General features: G+C 41.6%; 2 protein-coding genes across 4 annotated transcripts in view; one reads left to right on the top strand and one right to left on the bottom strand.

Moving 5' to 3' along the window:
• LOC131537677 (chymotrypsinogen B2-like) overlaps nucleotides 1-2850 on the top strand; it is a 22383-nt gene extending 19533 nt beyond the window's left edge. For all 3 annotated transcript variants that reach the window (XM_058771269.1, XM_058771267.1, XM_058771266.1), the window contains one exon: nucleotides 737-2850. In XM_058771269.1, the coding sequence (XP_058627252.1) occupies nucleotides 737-1036 (300 nt within the window). In that variant the 3' untranslated portion in view covers nucleotides 1037-2850. The remainder of the gene's footprint in view (nucleotides 1-736) is intronic.
• LOC131537678 (phospholipase A and acyltransferase 4-like) overlaps nucleotides 1-20229 on the bottom strand; it is a 21428-nt gene extending 1199 nt beyond the window's left edge. Inside the window, exons 1-5 of the mRNA XM_058771270.1 lie at nucleotides 20014-20229; nucleotides 19466-19571; nucleotides 18551-18786; nucleotides 18238-18370; nucleotides 14384-14602 (exon numbers count right to left, since the gene is read on the bottom strand). Of these exons, the coding sequence (XP_058627253.1) occupies nucleotides 18263-18370; nucleotides 18551-18786; nucleotides 19466-19571; nucleotides 20014-20022 (459 nt within the window). The 5' untranslated portion in view covers nucleotides 20023-20229 and the 3' untranslated portion in view covers nucleotides 14384-14602; nucleotides 18238-18262. The remainder of the gene's footprint in view (nucleotides 1-14383; nucleotides 14603-18237; nucleotides 18371-18550; nucleotides 18787-19465; nucleotides 19572-20013) is intronic.

The raw sequence follows: 20229 nt of genomic DNA, 5'->3' as shown, positions 1-20229 counted from the left end.
AACCCAATGAGACAGTATTCCAGTCGAGAACACTAACCACTCCCCCAAATAACTTGGTGGATCGATTAACACAACATACGTTATAAATCGTCAATTCGCTTAATTGTTTCTTTGTCGACGCTGTTTCAGAGCAATACTTGAAAATGAGCACTAGGTGTCACCGTAGAGACGTGTGTCAAAATGTTTCGAAGCCTCGACACATTTGCTTCGACTGCTTCAGTGTTTCACGAAGCCTCGCTTTGCCCACCACTAAACGCCACACCCTGTTTTTATGGCATTATATAACTTAACTTAAATAAAACAAAACTTATTAGACAAAACAAACACTTACATCAGTGTGATATAGGAACTAACTAAAATGACCAAAACCCATTTTTTGGGGGGAAAAAATATTTGAAGTGCAGTCATTTTTTTTGTTTGTTTGTTTGCTTGCTTTATGTCCCATTCATTTACAAGGAGTGAACAGGGACCTTTACTGCAGCCAGCCACCAGAGGGATATTTTCAAAATGTTTTAGCTTATTTTTTTAGGATGTGTGTTTTTTTTAGGATGGTTTATAATAATTTTTCAACTCGGTGACAAGAGAAAAATGCTAAGCGCTCCCACTGCAAATAATTGAATTTGGTATGCTGGCCTCACAGCCATCATACTTTTACCAACACTAGCATAATTATGTCTATAACAGTTGTTCACTGTATACTGCCAGAGATATAAATTCTGAATGTTTGTCAATACAGGGAGACTCTGGAGGTCCAATGGTCAGTAGGAACGGCTCCTTGTGGATTCAGTCCGGTATTGTGATTTTTGGTAGAAGATGTGCTGACCCCACATTTCCCACTGTGTTCGCCAGAGTCTCCCAGTACCAGGACTGGATCAAGTCATACATGGGCTGCAACCAGCCTGGATTTGTTGAATTCAACAATGACATTCAACAATCAACATCCAACTCCAACTTCAGAAGCATGCCCAACCTCCTCTTATTTCCACTTTCTCTCACATTCTCCATCATTCCTTTCTCCCTCTTTCATGCTTCCTAAAGATTGTTTGAACAGTAATTCTCAGGGTTGTTTGATGAAGAGGACAGTTCTGCAATGCATGCTCTCATGAATATGAGAAACAGCACTTATATTGTTGTATTTACCATTCATTCTTTATCCTTCTATAAATGTACTATTCTTGAAAAGCTCTCTTATTGATATTATAAGATCATAATGAAGTTTAGCATGCATCTGTCCTCTGAGATTCAGGATCTTTGCATAAAAATAAAAAACAATATGGTCCATCTCTACTATTCATTTATTTTTATTTTTTATTGTTGCCAATTATTTTTATGTTTATATGTCTGATAATCAATACGCAAAACCGATATATAGGGTCTGGAGAACAGGCGCCGTTTGATGTTTCTGCCGGGTGCCCAACTCTCCCCTCCCCAAACGTGAATGTGTGTTAATCTTTTTTTAATAGGGTACAACGGGGCAAAAAGCCCACCTTAAGAAAAAATGTGCTATTCACTGCGCCTAAAATGTATAATTGCAGAAAATATATATACGTTGTATTGAACATTAATGGTGCAACAGATTTTGTGTGAAAATAAATCATTCAAGTTGTTTATTTTGTTTAAAAATTGTATAAATGTATGAAGTGGCAAGGGGGGTCTTTTACCCTACACACGGTATTGATACAAATACTTCAGCTAAAATAATGTTTTTTAAATAATGTCTAAGTTAATACTTGTTCAAAATCACTTTACCAAAGTTTGTACTATTTTCTGTTTATTTTGAAAAATGAAAATAAATTTTTGTTCGATGAATATACTGTCATTAAAATGTTAATATAAAAAATATATTTTAAAATACAGTAATAAAAGTATTGAAGGAGATCCAATAATAATTGAATGTAGATTTACAGTAGTAACAACAAATGATATTTTATTATATGATATGATTAATATCCTTTTTTTTTTTTTTTTTTTAAATATGATGGTTTCATTCTAAACATGGTGATTATCTCTAATATGGACAACCCAACATAATATATGATATTCACCATATGAATCTTACCATGTCATGTCAACAAATGGAAAAGTCACCCATCTATTAATTATCATGTTAAATACTGTGCGCCTTTAGCCCCAACAGCAGGGGTGCTTTTTACCCCAAATACCATACTTCTTTCGTTATTTAACAAAAAATACCATAAAACAATATTATGTTCCATGTTATGAACTTTTTTGTTATGTGCACTTAAGTTTCACTTAAAATGAGTTTCTAAATGAGTGCAATATGGCTCTTTGATTTACCCATTTGAATGTAGATAAAGCCTACTTGAGCATCTTACAATGCACTGATGTTGTTGTAGTTTCAAAATACAACATTTGAATATGTTTGTAGAAAAGGCCTCATGTACAATGCACTGATGTTGTTATGCAGTTTCAAATTACAACTATGAACTTGTTTGAATGTAGAAAAGCCTACTTGAGCATCTTACAATGCACTGATTTTGTTATGCTTTAAAAAACAACATCTGAATATGTTTGTTAAAAAAAAAAGCCTATTGTACAATGCACTGATGTTGTTATGCAGTTTAAAAATACAACATATGAACATGTTTGAACGTAGAAAAAGCCTACTTGGGTGTCTTAATGTGCAAAAATACAACATATGGGCTCCTATATTGCTGTTGTGTCACTCGTATTTGCAGGCCATATCTCTCCGGCCGCTCATTTGGGATGCTTTTCATGAACCGGCCCCAATGACAAACTAATTGAATAGCCCTTTTATAGAAGAATAAAACTTCATCAGCATGTGCTAGTGGTAAACAAGAAGAGCATGATAAATCACACTTTTGTAGCATTTGGACCAATCAGACACACAATTTTTCATTTGATTTAACAAATGAAATTAGTTATTAGATTAACAAATAATCACAGACCCCTCACCCAATACACATCCTTGGGTGCCCCTATGTCTGTGGACGCCTCCAGGCCCCCCCCCCCCGGTGCCATGGCAACCCATCAGATAACACTAGTTTTATTGCTCAAAGGAATGCAAATGGTCGAGCAACACTCACTTCATATAGGAAAAAGACATTATGCCATAAAATGGACTCTTCTTTAATTAATTCATAGAAAAACCTTTCTTTGAATGAACACACATATCATTAGGTCATTGTATATATTTTTACTGCTCTTGTATATGTTTTTGTATATTGTATACTGTTTTATGCATGCTTATGATAGATCACTAGTTAATATCACTCTAACTGTAACATGTTTGGTCTCTATCAATTCGTCTTCGGATGATCTAATTGAGAGTGAATATTACATGTTGATACCTATGCAACATATTAATGTCCTAAGAATCTTTAATAGTTTGTATATCAATGTCCAATCCAACCCCTTTGCAAATTACCATGCTCTGAGACAAAGGGCCATAAACCCCCCCAGTATTTCCAAACTCCCGCTTGGAAATTCAGCCTTTCTCATTGGTCAAGCCCATCCTGAGAGGCGTGACTCTTCGCAGACCTTAAAGAGCTCACGCACAGTTCCCTCTTGCGCACTCTCTTCTGCTAAAGATCCCGGACTGCTGCCCGTGTGGAGAGCCTGAGCCGGTGCCGGCATGTTTAAACTTGGAAGGATGTGAGCTAGAACTCTTCTGAAACACTTAAGTTTTACGCCAGGCTTTGCGGCCTTGACTTTCCATTCAACCAAAGCTCCTCGGACCTCAGAACACAGAATAACATCTTGTGGAATTCATCACCCTTCAACCCGGAAGAACGTGATCGCGAGTCCAAAACCTTGAAACCATCAAGACTTTTCATCCGAGACTGCATTCCAGACACGCGTCAACAGCCGTGGAAGTGCAAGTATGGTACATCTAACTAAACGAAGCAGAGGTTTAGTATAAGCTATAGACCCCGTTATAAACGGCGCTGATGGTTTTACTCAGGTGGTTCACTGACTCTGTCCATAACTGCATTCTGTTTTTTTCTAATGGCTTCATTCATCCACTTTAGCTCCCCTTTTGTATATACGCGTGAGTGTATGTATGTTTGTTTGTTTGTTTGTTTAGATTAGTTATGTGTGTTAGCATTTGGTTAATAAAAGTTGTGTGCACAAATTACATGAGTTTCTGATTCTGCCTTGCAAATTAATGTCCCTTTATGATTTTGACCCTCGCTACATGCTCTAATGCATCAGATCAGTTGATGGCAATTTAATTCTGCTACTGTTATCACTGTCAGCCGATATAAATAATTGTAATTAATCATAATTATTTATATACAATTCCCTTTTAAGCTAATTTGCTACACTTTAGTAATAGGACTAATAATTTTTTTTAATCTTTCTGGTTTTTATCTTACTGATTTAACGCTTCTTTTAGACCCGATGAAACATCTGAAGAATCACATGAGAGTTCACACTGGAAGGAAGCCACTCGGGCTTTCGATCTGAAAAAGCAACAGATAAGTCGCACTGGGGAAAAAATAACTTTTCAAGTATTCACACTGCAACATGAGATCAAATCTGTATGAACGTCTGGAAACACATGAAAGGATTCACACTAGGAAACCACATCAGAGTTTGATCACTTATCTAGTCTACGTCACAATCACAGTAACTAGATCATCTTCAGATCCAGCGGTGCGAGAGCAGCAGCACAAAAACATCTCTTCCGTAGAGATTCTGTCGTAACAGACATGACGAAGAAACATCATCCAAAGTCAATCTCTCTCTAAGGCAACATCATTTCAGCACAGCGGTCCAGAGACAGAAAAATGACTGTTTAAACTTATAATTTCTTAACTTTGTCCAAAAATTATCATTAGATCTTTTTCCAAGTTAAAAGACATCCATATCATAGCGTTAGCATATCTTTACAAAACTCAGTATGGGTCATCGGCACAATGATCCTAAATATACCTTTAATATGAATTATGAGTGTTGTGGAATTTCAAATTTAAGAATCAATTTAAAATCTGTTGATCCAATGTCCTGACATAGCATCACATGAAAAACTAAGCTGAAGAACATTGTAATTCGCATTTAAGGTAAATATGATGAGATCAGATAATCCTCTCAAGCAAAGTTTGTAGAGGTTTTGTAGAAGAGGTTCCTGTTCTCTTCATTGTAAGTCAAATGAGCCAGATTATTGAGACTCTCACCTTTTGTCGGTAATGGATCAGCGATCGCAGGCAATTAATTGTCTAATGCGTTTTATATTCATATTATGTAACTTCAGATATCTAGCAGGGATCACAACCGGTTTGTGTCAAATACATGCATCTTATGTTCGTATACTGTCACTTCAAATACTTGTTAGCAATCTCCGGTGGTTTGTGTGAAATGAATAGTCAGGGTCCTGAGAATGTGCATGTACCATTACCTTGAAATCAGTATATAACTGACAAACTCAAACATCCTCCCCCCCAAACACACTCAATTCTAATGTTTTTTTAATTGTTATAGTGAATACATACATGCAATTCAAACCAATACAAAAACATATTAAATTCTAATAGAAAATGAGCAAAAACATACTGCATTCATTTATTAATCAGTATTTATTACTATTTATTATTTTCTACAAATACTAAGCCAATACATTTTGAACATTGCACCTATTCTTTCAACGTAAAGTTTTGCCAAGTCATAAGCACAGAAATTTGAACACATCAATACATCGATTATTTATACACTACCAGTCAAAGGTTTTTGAACAGTAAGATTTTTCATGTTTTTTAAAGAATTCTCTTCTGCTCACCAAGCATGCACTTATTTGATTCAAAATACAGCAAAAGCAGTAATATTGTGAAATATTTTTACTATTTAAAATAACTTTGGGAACGCCCCTGCGTGACCGGCTCTGAATCTGCTGTGTAATCTGTCCAATGGAAGGGTACGATGTCATAGGCGGGTGATGTCAGAGACCAGGAAGCATAAAAGCACGTGCGGCAAAGCCGGCGTCAGCCTCAAGTCATGAAGAACTGCGCTGGCAGGGATGCCGGAAGTATGGCAATGTGACGCAGCGTCTCGTTCCCTCAAGGAACCATGGTTACATGTGTAGCTTGTTGACGTTCCTCCTCGGGAACTCGAGCTGCGTCACCACGCTTTGGTAACGAGATGCCTACGCCGCCAGACTTACAAGTCCCTGCCCTGTGTGTATGTCTCAACATAAACGACTAGGACGAGAGGACTGAAGAACCTGGGGTAGTACTGATGTCTAGGCCGCAAATCCGGACTAAGGGACCAACCCGCAGCGTTTCAGATGTCTGATACAGGGACACCTGCAGAGAAGGCCTTGGAGGCCGCCATATCTCTAGTGGAGTGTGGCTTGATCCCCAAAGGCGAGGGGAGGCCAGAGGACTCGTAACAGGCCGTGATCGTCTTGACAATCCACTGGCTGATAGTCTGCTTGGTAGCCGGGAGACCTCTCCTGGGCGGACCAACGCACACAAGCAGTTGGTCCGACCTTCTCCACAGGGCAGCTCTGTGGATGTATGTGTCAAGTGCTCGCACAGGACACATACAGTTAAGCTTCGCCTGGTCTGGATCCCGAAAGGGAGGAGGATGGAAGGCCTGCAGTACTATTGGCCGTGGTGCAGTAGTGGGGACCTTAGGGGTGTAACCCGCTTGAGGGTACAGAAATGCTTTTGCCAGTCCGGGCGCAAAGTCGAGATAGGAAGGGGCTACTGATAGGGCCTGAAGGTCACCCACTCTCTTTAGAGAAGTGATCGCTAACAAGAACGTAGCCTTGAGGGTAAGATGACGATCTGAAATTTCCTCTATGGGCTCGAAAGGTGGTCTACACAGAGCCTCTAGCACCACCTGCAGGTCCCACGTGGGGACACGAGAAGGCACTGGCGGCCTCATCCTCTGCACACCGCGGAGGAAGCATATCACCAGGGGGTGTTTGCCCACTGTGTTCCCATCGAACGGTGAGTGCTAAGCCGATAATGCTGCCACATGCACCTTCAATGTGGAGTGGGATACCCCTGCAGAGAGTCTAACCTGCAGATACTCAAGAACTGTACCAACTGGGCAGTTAACAGGGTCTTGCTGGCGAACTCTGCACCATGAAGTGAAGAACTTCCACTTCAGGGCATACACTTTCCTCGTAGAGGGAGCTCTGGATTGGAGCATGGTCTCTACCACCTCAGCTGGGAGACCAGAAGCTATGAGCTGTGCCCCCTCAGGGGCCACACCCCAGTTTCCATAACTCCGGGCGGGGGTGCAGAATGGCGCCCCCTGCTAGAGAGAGGAGATCCCTCCTGACGGGAATCTCCAATGGAGAGCCGTCTTGGAGGGAAATCAGGTCCGAGAACCACACTCTGCCCGGCCAGAACGGGGCTACTAACAGTAGGCGAACACCGTCTCGGCACACTCTCGTCAAAACAAAGCAGAGCGATCGGGGGAAAGGCGTAAAGATGCAGCCTCGGCCATGCCTGTACCATAGCGTCCAGTCCCAGGGGAGCTGGAGGAGCTAGAGAGAACCAGAGGGGACATTGCGCATTCACTCGAGTCGCAAAGAGGTCCACCTCTGCCTGATAAAACATTCTCCACATCTGCTTCACCACCTCGGGGTGAAGCATTCATTCCCCAGGCCTCGGCCCCTGTCTCGACAGTACGTCTGCTCCCACGTTCAGGTACCCAGGAATATACAGTGCTGTCAGTGAGAGGAACTTGTCCTGGGACCACAAGAGGATCTGGTGTGCCAGTTTTTACAATGGGCGTGAACGCAGACCCCCCTGGTGGTTGATGTAAGAGACCACCGCTGTGTTGTCGGTGCACACCAACACATGGTGACCTCTTAGGTCTGGGAGAAAATATTTCAGTGCTCGATAGACTGCTAGTATCTCCAGACAATTGATGTGCCATAGGAGATGGCGGCCACTCCACAGACCGCGGGCTGAGCGGCCACTCATGACTGCTCCCCAACTGGTGAGAGACGCATTCCGTCTCTAACGGTAACTGGCAACACAGAGCTCCCAGCACCGGGCCCTGATTTAAGAACCAAGGTTTCCTCCACATGTCTAAGCACACACCGTCAAGAGACCCTGATCGTGCAAAGTGGATTTCCCCTCGACGAAAATCCCTTGGTCTTGAGCCACCACTGTAGGAGTCTCATGTATAGCAGGCCAAATGGTATCACGTTGGACGCAGCTGCCATCAGACCCAGCAATCTCTGAAACTGCTTGACAGTGAGTGACTGGCCTTCTCTCACTCTCTTGACTGACGCCGAGGATCGACTCGATCCGAGCAGGAGACATTCGTGCCTGCATCGTGGACGAATCCCACACCATGCCCAAATAAGTAAGAAAGCACACTTTTCTTGGCGTTTAGTCTCAACCCCAACTGTTTCATGTGAGCGAGGACGACATCTCCAAATGAGCTAGAATCAGCCAGTCGTCGATATAATTTAGTATGCGGATGCCCTGAAGCCGCAACGGAGCTAGTGCTGCATCCACTACTTTTGTAAACGTGCGGGGTGAGAGTGCTAGACCGAAGGGAAGAACCCGATATTGGTATGCTTTGCCCCCAAAAGCAAACCTTAGGAACTTCCTGTGACATGGAAGGATGGATACGTGGAAGTATGCGTCTTTTAGATCTATCGTGACAAACCAGTCCTCGGACCTGATTTGTGACACGACTTGCCTCCGCGTGAGCATCTTGAACTTCAGCTGACTGGCTAAACAGAGCCTGCTCGGGGCCCACCAGCGTGGGAGTCATGCCGCTGAAGCGTGTCGGTGGAAAAGCGAACTGAATTCGATACTTTTTCTGCTGGGACCTCCTAGCTGTAAGTATGGACCTCAGATCCGGCTTCGACGTTCCAGACGAGGCAGCGCTCTCTTTTTGAGCCTCCCTGTATGAGGAGCCGGTACTCATCGAGGACTGCTCATCCCCAGCAGCCCCCTGAGCCCGAGAGCGGCGAGGGAGGAACCGCTGGAACGCCGCCGCTTGCTTCCTCGCCTCCTGAAACCTGTCGACGACCAAGTTGACAGCGTCACCAAACAGGCCAGAAGACGAGAGCGGGGCGTCCAGTAGGCAGACCCTGTCCTTGTCTTTCATATCTGACAGGGTCAGCCACAGATGTCTCTCCGCTGCCACCATCGCAGCCATTGATTGCCCAGTGGCACGGGCGGTCTCCTTAGTGGCGCGGAGAGACAAATTAGCGGTCCTCCTGAGCTCCGCGATATCATCGGAGCTCACCTGCTCGCGCTCATCGAGCTCTTTCAGCAGATCAGCTTGGTATGCCTGTAACATAGACATTGTGTGCAGACACGCACCAACTTGACCCGCTGCTGAGTACCCCCACGAGCGTAGATGTTGTACGCAAAGGCTTTGTGGGCAGGGCCGGAGCCTTCAAGGACGATACCACGCCAGGAGCCAGATAGCTCGCGAGCGTCTGTTCTACCTTTGGCATCGCCCTATAGCCGCGCTCATTCAAACCCGCAACATTCCCATAATAGTCAGACGCGGGAATGACGAGGCGGGCCGAGTACAGTCTTCCCCATGATCTACACACCTCAGTATGCAGATCGGGAAAAAACGGCAGGCTCCGACGTGGAGGTGGCGGCCGAGCGCGCAAGAAAGCCAGGCAAGCCACGCAACGCTCGAGTGTGTCTCCAGCCGTGATGAAGCGATTGCAGGGAGACACACACGGCTTGAACAAGCGTGACTTGCCCTCGCCCTTATAGCCACTCACAGACATGATAGTGTATGCAAATCAGTGTAGTGTCTTATCGAGTGCAGTTTATGTATTTCTGTGAAAGTGCTTGCAGACAACAGAAAAGAAACAGACACACAGAGAGCGCGGTTCTGAATGACAGAAGGCTGACGCCGGCTTTGCCGCACGTGCTTTTATGCTTCCTGGTGTCTGACGTCACCTGCCTATGACGTTGCGCCCTTCCATTGGACAGATTACACAGCAGATTCAGAGCCGGTCACACAGGGGCGTTCCCAAAGCAAGGTGATGCAGCTCGAGTTCCCAAGGAGGAACTATATTTTAAAACATTATTTATTTCTGTGATCAAAGCTGAATTTTCAGCATCATTACTCCAGTCTTCAGTGTCACATGATCCTTCAGAAATCATTCTAATGTGCTGATTTGCTTCTCAAGAAACATTTATTATTATTATTTTTTTTTATTATCAATATTAATTTATTTTTTTCAGAATTCTTTGATGAATAGAAAGATCTAAAGATCAGCATTTATCTGAAATAAAAAGCTTCTGTAACATTATACACTATACTATTCAAAAGATTGGGGGGGGGGGGGATTAGAGAAACAAATACTTTTATTTAGCAAGGGTGCTTTAAATTGACAAAGACATGTCAAGTCAAGTTCAAGTCAAGTTAAGCTTTATTGTCATTCCGCTACATGTGGGGACATACAGTGGAATGAAATGTCGTGCCTCACAGGATAGCGGTGCTACATAAACACAGGCATACAAAAATGAAGTAAAACAGTATAAACCTATACACAGCTACAGATGTTACTCATCCAGAATAATACTTCTACCGCCGCCGTTCCCGCGGCGGTAACATTTAAAAAGTGTATTTGCTGCCTTTTACCGCTAAGTGGCGCTTTAACCACAGACTTTGAAAAGTAAGAATTTGAATGCGTTGGAGCACATTCCCTCGCGTTTTGCATAGCACTCTGCCGAAATTGGTTGCAGTTGGTCTATAATCTAAGATAAACTAGTTAAAATAATTCATATTCACAGAAGGAAATTTAGTACTTTAGTGCGTTTGTTATTCAGAACGAACTCAAGCAGCATAGTAAATGTCAGTCTCACATTACTTCTCACAAATACAAATGTTTAAAATCTACATTTAATTCGTACAATAAACATTACAGTTTCTACATGTCATGGATCTACTTTGTTATCTATCCTTATTTAACAGGAACTAGCTACATTAGACAACTCCTGCACATAACATACCCGAATTAGGAAATCGTAGAATTTTTTTTATTTTTATTAATTCCTTCCTTAATTTTAGTGAAAATGTGAGCACATTGTATTATTTAATTCCCATTATTAAACAAGAAACGAATAAATAAAACCTGGCCAGGATTTAGCCAAAACAATTAAACAAAATAGCCTATACCGGACAAATTAATAAAACGTCTGTAATTTTAAACTCACAAGTTCTTTCATTATTCAACAAATACATTATATAACGAAATAGTATTTGTAATATAAAAACTAATAAAATTGTATTTATTTTTATTCGTCAGGATATAATTCGTTTTTTAACAACGAATTTTCATTTTTAACAAAACATTTACAACACAATAGGAAAAAGTGTCGCAGAGAGAGAAAAAAAGTAAGTTGTACAAAAAAGCCTGTTAGCTATTTTTATTCGTCTTGTCAAAATACTATAAATTTGTTTGACATTTTTCTGTTAATACAGTAGGAAAAGTGTCGCAGAGAAAAATAAATAAATAGGACATCTGTCATTTAAAATGATAGGTTAAGCAAAATATAAACAAAACCGAGTCCGTCCTTCAAGGACAGCGCATCATCCACGCTTTGCTCCATCCTTATTCTGCTGTCACTGATCGACCTTCCTGTTCTGTCTGAGGGCCGTACATCACCATCGGTAGCCTGCTCTGAGCATCACTGATGTAATATGTAAATAAAATGATGTAAATAATTATAATGTGTAACATTAAGCAGTGTGTTTTCAGCTGCAGAATACACACACGTCTGATAAAGAAAGAACGTTTTTCCGTGCCAGTGATCCTGCTGACCACAACTGGACGAAGTAACTTTGGTTTTGTGTCCATAAAGCAAGAGAATGGTTAGTCATTAATTTCACTTCATAATAATAAAGGCGTAATGCACCTCAAAAAATTACGTTTATGTATATGTAACCATAACAATTACTGTGTATAACATTAAATCAATGTTTAATTTGTTAACCCGCACCTGGACGCCAGCGCACTGAACTCTCTCTGTTTGCACACGTCATTGTTTACGAACAGATTAAATGAAACGTGACAAGTCAGTGAGCAGTAATGGCGTCGGCGCGACGCAGTGCGTGCGCGTGGGGATGGGAAATGCTGAATGAATTCTCGGGATCCACCCTGCTTGCAGCTCGAGGCAGGGCTGCATCTCGCGGTAGTTTGATGTCGTGGGGATGGGATCTCGTGAGAAAGTTGTTCATGGGTTCACCCATGTGGGCCCCAGATAAAATGCCTATTTTGAGCCCATGCCACTCTGTAGCCCATGTGAAACCAAGGTGAATCCAAGGTGTTCAGTGCTTGATAATTACAGACCGGTGTGTTGGAGCAGGTCTATAAAATGCCGCTTGCTACCCGACTCCCGAGACAAACTTTCTCTCTCTTCTCCTTTACACAGCTGCTGTTGCAGCCATTAAAAAGTTCAGTTTTGGTTTTAATGGCAAAGTGATTATATTTCGTTTCGTTTCTTTATTAAGTTAATTTAGAAACATGATTGGAACATTTTATGTTTGTTAATTTCAAGTTGTATTTATTATCTTTTTAAATACCATGCGGCCAGCGCCAGACAGTGAGTTGAGCATATGTTTGATCAGTTTAGCCTTCTCAAATAAACAAGATATGGGACATAAAAAATCGTCATGCATGTCACAATATACATTTAAAAATTTCAGATAAATGTGTGATAAATATAAAATCGTTTGTGCTAAAGGTGGAAGCTGAAGCGCGCTTTGAAGGACATGGAGGCGCTAGTGAGATCACTTGCGTTTTGTTTTTCTTAAGAATGGAAAATTAAAATGCGCTGTAATTTTACATCATTAAAAGCCTCAAATAGTTTTATTTGTGTGCACTCACAATATTAAAAAAATGTGTTGCTTTTTAAATTAAAGAAAACAAACAAGCTCTTGATCTTGAGCAGGAACACTTCACAAAAATTTAACTGAAACTCAGCAAATACTTGCCTCACTGACATAATAAATATATTTATAGAATGCTATAAAATACTACTTTACAACGAAATAATTCAAATCGAAAATTATAAAGTCTTTCATTAGCCTATGTAATCCATGAAGATGCATTTCTCTCTAAAGGTGCGTCCAGTGAGGAGATATGGGGAGTAAGTGTGGAGCAAAGTGTGGATCTGTCCTTGATCAACTCGGTTTTGTTTATATTTTGCTTAACCTATCATTTTAAATGACAGATGTCCTATTTATTTATTTTTCTCTGCGACACTTTTCCTACCGTGTTAACGGAAAAATGTCAAACAAATTTAGTATTTTGACAAGATTAATAAAAGGCTATTTTTGTACAACTTACTACAAAAAGTAAGTTGTACAACTTTTTTTGTACAAACTTTTTTTCTCTCTCTGCAACACTTTTTCCTATTGTGTTGTAAATATTAAACGAATGACAAGACAAATAAAATAACAAATACAATTTTGTGCAGGCTACACTTTTATTCATTAGCCTATATCTCTCTTTCAGTAGCGGAAATTTAAATGTGAGATTCTGGAAACGAGATCTAAATTTAGTGAGAACAGTCGGGTCAGGAAGAAATTATTCTAATTAAGCGGACAGCGGGTGAACAAAGAGTGAATAGCGAGCGGGTGGGTGAAGGACAAAAAAACCCCAGCGTGTCAACCGTCCCTTTGCGCCACCTGGTGGTGATTTCGCGAACGACTTTCACATCTGAGTTATTTGTATTTGCCGCTGCGGCATTACCGCGGTGGCTAGCATGGCGGTAATAGGCATTCTGGTTGACTACCTACTGTAAGTGATCAGCTGTGTCCTGTTGCATTAATTCTTCAGATATTAAAAGCGGGGAATGTGTTGTATCAGTTATATCCATTGCTTCTGCATTCTGAGTCTTGCATTCAGTGAAGACACACAAACCAGGATGTAGATAAGGGAGCTAAAAAAATGTAATCGATTGATAGCCCTAATATATATATATATATATATATATATATATATATATATATATATATATATAGCCCTAATATATATATATAATATATAGGAATTTCAGATTTCTGCCGTTTAATCGTGTCTTCCAGTATATCTGATATGCATAAATGTTCTAAGTGCAATTCTGTAAAGTTTGGTGTTTACTGTTTATTGCTAAAAGAAATGGCAAAAATCACAATATTGTAAACTATATTGAGAAATGTCCAACATTCAGGTAACTTGGATGCAGAAACTTGAAAACCAGGTATAATATAAATGTAAAGTAAAAAAACTGAAATAATTGTCTAATGTTGACACAAGTTTCTCAAACCTTCCTTTACTGACCATTTGTTTTAAACTAAAAATTAAACCATCAGATTTTGATAAACAGTTTGTATCCATCTTATAAAGTACTTAAATCTTTCGAACATGAATGTTCTTCAGCATCATGAATGAAGAATAAACACCAACCTGTTTGTTGTTCAGTATCTTCAGTGTGTTTGATTCTGCAGGGCTCTGGATCTCTCATCTTCTCTCTGTCCTCTTTAATAAACTCAGTCTTGGATCAGATTTCAGCTCTTCCTGATGCTCTGATGGGAATCGTCCAGCATTTATTGCTGAACAGTGGGAGAAGCTTCACTGATGATGGGAGGAGCTTCATTGATGAATTGCAATGTTGGAGGAGCTGATCTGCCAAAATCAAAAATATATCTCTGAGTTACTGAGTTCATTTTTATATTGATGGATAACAGAATATAAATAATGTTGTGTTAATTCTTCCAGATAAAACTAATGGTAAGAAAAACAGTTGAAAGCATAAAAATATAAAGAAATGTAGATATTTGTGAGCAAAAAATTCCCTCTGTCTGTTGACACCAATGAAATGAGCTTTAAGTGGCAATTTACAGGAGATCTGAAGACATCAGCATAATAATGAGGTGAGAACAGGAGCTATTGACATGAAATAAAGAGTGTTTTCAGCAGCAGCTGTTAATATTGATGAGCCTCAGACGATCAACACTCGTTCAACAAGACATTCAGGATCATCAGCTTGTGTTTGTGCACATTCTGCATTCACAAATCAGTCTGAATGAACAATATAATGGCTTTAATGGGAAGACTAATTTGAAGTAAACTGAACTGTGGGAGTTTGAGACCAAAGACTCAACCTTTTGTTAAAATAGTATCTGTGCAATCAAATCGGCGATAATCGCTAGAAATTAAGTGTCCCCAACTGAGCAAGCCAGAGGCGACAGCGGCAAGGAACCAAAACTCCCTCTGTGACAGAATGGAGAAAAAAAAACCTTGGGAGAAACCAGGCTCAGTCGGGGGGCCAGTTCTCCTCTGACCAAACGAAACCCGCAGTTCAAAAGTTTATATTTCTATTTTAATTTTGTTGCAATTTCTAACAATAGTAGTATTATGTAGTTAGGTATTGTGTTGGTCATTTCCTCATTTTACGAGCTGATGATGGAAGATCAGTTCCAGTGGAATGTTCTTAAATTAAACTCATGTGTGTGCGTTCTTTTAGACCAGGTTCTACAAGCCACATACACCTTCAAGGTGGAGGGTGACAGCCTACGCTCCAACCTTTTTTGCAGGAAAGAAAGCACTACTCCAATCGTGCATCTTCGGGGGTCTTCTCGGCAAGAAGAACACCAGTTCGCGAACAGACCCCACTTCAGTGCATAGGCTTGCCTTGTTGAAGGAGCTCTAGCCTGAGTGATGGTCTCTATCACAGTCCGTGGGAGACCGCTCAAGTCTGCCGCATCCCGTCCAGGAGCCACACGTGGAGGTTCCACAGATCTGGACGCGGGTGCCATATGGTGCCAAGCCCCTGAGAAAGGAGGTCCTTCCTCAGAGAGATGCGCCAGGGAAGAGCTGTCGCAAGGAGTATGAGTTCGGGAAACCAGGTCCGCGTGGGCCAGTATGTGATGTGCCAAAGCAGTCGAGGCCCTGTCCAGGGCCCCGAGGTTGCCTGCCTGTTGCATATAGCGCCCCAACCCGTACTGGAGGCATCCGTCGTGACAACGACATGCCGGGACACTTGTTCTAGGGGCACCCCGGCCTGTAGAAAGGCAAGGTCCGTCCAGGGGCTGAAGGAGCGGTGACACTCCCGTGTGATGTTCACATGAAGTGTACCGCGACGCCATGCCCACCTCGGGACTCGGGAGTGCAACCAGTGCTGAAGTGGTCTCATATGAAGCAATCCGAGCTGCGTGACTGCGGCTGTGGATGCCATATGCCCCAGGAGCCTCTGAAACTGTTTCAGCGGAACCACAGTCCTGCCTCTGAAGGAACTTAGGCAGTTCAGCACTGACTGGGTGCGGTCCTCCGAGAGGCGCACCGTCATACTCACCGAGTCTAACTCCACACCAAGAAAAGAGATTCTCTGCACAGGGGAGAGCTTGCTCTTTTCCCAGTGGACCCGAAGCCCCAACTGGCTGAGGTGCCGGAGCACCCGGTCCCTGTGATCGCACAATTGTTCTCGCGACTGGGCCAAAATGAGCCAATCGTCAAGATAATTGAGGATCCTGACACCCACTTCCCTTAGCAGGGCAAGGGCGCCCTCTACGGCCTTCGTGAAGACACGGGGAGACAGGGAAAGCCCAAAGGGGAGGACCCTGTACTGCCATGCCCGACCCTCGAACGCAAACCGTAGGAATGGTCTGTGACGCGGAAGGATCGAAACATGAAAGTAAGCGTCCTTCAGGTCGATCGCTGCAAACCAATCCTGGGGCTGGACGCATTTTATAATGCGCCTGTGCATCAGCATCTTGAACGGGAGCCTGTGTAGGGCCCGGTTCAGGACTCGCAGGTCCAGGATTGGTCGAAGACCACCGCCTTTCTTGGGTACGATGAAGTAAGGGCTGTAAAACCCTTGCCTCATCTCGGCTGGAGGGACCGGCTCGATTGCACCCTTTGCCAGGAGGACAGCAATCTCCTCGCACAAGACAGGAGCATTCCGAGCTCCGAGAAACCAATCATCCTGCTCTTGGCTGCCCGGGCAAGCATGGCCGTCAACTCTGGGTCTGGTGCGGCGGCAGCAACCACACCCGAAGGGGGCAGCCCTGACGCACCGTCATCCTCAGAGGACGTAAGCCTATCCCCCGATGCTGCGATCGACATCGTATCTTCGGGTGGCGCACCGAATGAAATGCTGGGCGCCCCGTGGGACGAACAAGCGAAATCACCCGGGAGCCGGACGGGACATACCCGGCGGAGAAGCTCTTACTGTAACCCTCAGATCTCCCAGAGCGCCAGCCAGCGATCCTCTACTCGAGCTAGAGAGATCGGGACGGGTGGCGGCAGAGGGTGCCAATCTTTTCAGAAAAGAAAGGCGAGATCGCAGTGATGTCATGCTCATGCGCCCACAACAGGCGCACGAGTCATCCACGAACGCAGCTTCGGTGTGCTGGAGACCCAGACACCGAAGACAATGATCGTGTCCGTCATCCGCAGACAGGTAACGACCGCAACCAAGAATACACGAACGGAACGACATCTTGAAAAAGACGCGACCGTTCGTGATTTTGCTCTTTCAGAATTTGCTCTCTGTTGAAGTGCCCAGGGGAATCGCTGCTGGTAGGGATCCGCTGACTGCACCGTGACGCCAACCAGGAACAAAATAAAGATGAAAGGCTTTTGTGGAGATCAGCACTCTTCTCATCCACTCGGCTCCGAAGCAAAAAGCCTAATGAGTGGATGCACCTGCCGCCTATTTATACCCGTGTGCACGGGGAGTGGCGCAGGTATGCAAAATCCACTAGCCAATATTCATTGGCGTTTTCTCTTAAATCAGAGATGATTTGGGCTCCCAAGTAAATCCCCTATGTCGTCACGACATAACTCGTAGTGACCGACAGATAGGGAACAATGAGATACATGGGTCATTGGTGCTTGCAATTCAATAATGAAATGCCTTTAACTGAAAACTGAGTGTTTAATCCTATTATTATACATTACTGACACTCTATCCTCCAATTCGACTTAAAGTACTTTGACACAATCTGTATTGTTAAAAGCGCTATATAAATAAAGGTGACTTGACTTGTGTCTATACTTACATTTAAGTTTAATTGTTTATTTAAATTATTTTTATTGAATATTGAATAATCAAAGGCCTCCACAATTGTACTTTTAGTTCTTCATTTCCCACTGTTTGTGTGTGCTTCTCATTGTGTGAGCGTCTTTTGAATTTTGAAATAATAAAATTAATAAAAGCAAGGATCCCGGTGCCAGTAAGGATGTTTGTTTAAATTATTTAAATGTAATCAAATGAACCACATTTACTGACTTTAAAGAATCAAAAGACTGCTCTGTACTTTTCTTAATTTCCCATTTCCATGTTTATTGATCCTGATTGAGTTTTTTTGTTAAAGTTCCTAGAAGAAGGCTTCCAAAGACACCTGCTGCAGTAAGAAGACCAGCAATAAGAATGTCCTTTCCATGTTGCACCTATAAGGATGAACAGAAAGTATTTTTAACATCACTGTGTGGAAACTTATTGCTGTTGTGAACTTAATTCTAATATTAAAATAAGTTAAAACATTTTGGCATAATAGTCCGTAATCCTATGATTTTGAGACATTTATGAGTACAATATAATTATGTATGTGAGGTCATGCCAAACTGTACCTGCTGGGATTGTGGCTTTCCGTATTTCAACAGCGTAACGAATTGCTCACAGTTGCTTTTTAGCACATTATATGGAAATGCCTTTCCCTCAAAACTTTCTGCTCTCCGCTGAATATCTTCAAGGGGATGTGGCTCATATTGGTCATCCAGATGATTGTTGATACGGTAACCATCATAGCCAACCACATCCCGCAGTTTTTCTTTCTTCACTGTAGCTCCAGTGTCCGAATGATCAGCTACAGAGAAATAAATGAAAAATTAAACAGAGTGTCTATTTACACTAAGTGCAGTAGCCCGCCTTGTTGGCAGCAGAGGCTATTTACACTATCTCCGCCCACCAATGTGTGATTGGGCTAGTCAACACTACAAAAGATGGCTGGCCATCGTTAGCTCCAGTGGTGCAGAGGATACAGCGTGTGTTTTTCAACTCTTTTTGACGCAATCAACTGGGTTCGAATCCGCCTTCTGGCAAACTTTTTTCCCCCTTTTCAAATCATATCATATCGGAAAGGCATTTATTTTTTTATAAAAATGAAGGAAATAATTGAAAAGTTGAAAATAAAGTATCGCTTAGGGTAGGTGTAGGGAGTGCTTTATTCCCAATAAGGCAGCATACATTTAATAAATTGAATTAAAACTATAATTTACACTCAATACGTAATTACTGCATACTGTTTTAATGTACTACAATACTGTGGTGCAGATAATTGCGTCTATTTGCAATAAGTATTAGCAGAAAATCCTGCTATTTTAGCCTAAATAGAACCCATTGTTATTTACACTTAGTGCAAATAGCCAAAATTAAAACTCATAACTCATGAGACCTAAATGGAAAGTTTCAGATCCAATACAAGGTCAGCTCAATTGGCAGCATGTGAAGCATGAAAAAACAAACAACCAAACAAAAAAACTCACGGTTTTTGACCAGGTGAATCACATTTCCTTCTCCAACATAAATCACCCAGTGCTCATATCCGTTTCTGAAGATCTCAATGAGGTCTCCAAGCTTCAACTTGCAATCCTATAGGAGACAATATCAGGTGTAATATAAAAAAAGTTACAGAGTCATTTAAATTAGTCCACTTATAATATAATACTATTTTATGTAAAATAACACATTATCATTGTGCTTGTAAATAGATAAAAACAAGAAAGTGAAACTGTTAAAAATAGCTACTGTACACAGACATATACACTCGTTTCAGAGAGAATTATATCTAAGTTTAGCTATTTCTGTTACCTTTGAGAACAACTTGCGTAGTTTTTGAACCTTTTCAAATTTTCTCTATTACTAAATAGAGGCAAATACTGATTTGCGACCACCCTCATTAATATTGATTAATAGTATCAAACAGTCTATCAAAAACAACAGAACAACAACAACAACAAAAATATCTATTTTTCTGTAAGTGATGTTCTCTTTTATTCTTCCCAATTGTTTGAGTTAATTAAATGATATTTACCTGGTCCATGGCAACTTCCAACTGCTCTTCTGCTTTTCACTCGAATCTTGTTAGAAACACAAAACATTTACAGGTGCTGGTCATATAATTAGAATATCATCAAAAAGTTGATTTATTTCACTAATTCCATTCAAAAAGTGAAACTTGTATATTATATTCATTCATTACACACAAACTGATATATTTCAAATGTTTATTTCTTTTAATTTTGATGAT

This window comes from Onychostoma macrolepis, chromosome 03, assembly GCF_012432095.1.
Source record: "Onychostoma macrolepis isolate SWU-2019 chromosome 03, ASM1243209v1, whole genome shotgun sequence".
NCBI classification, from domain to species: domain Eukaryota; kingdom Metazoa; phylum Chordata; class Actinopteri; order Cypriniformes; family Cyprinidae; genus Onychostoma; species Onychostoma macrolepis.
This window is presented reverse-complemented; position numbering and strand designations above follow the sequence as displayed.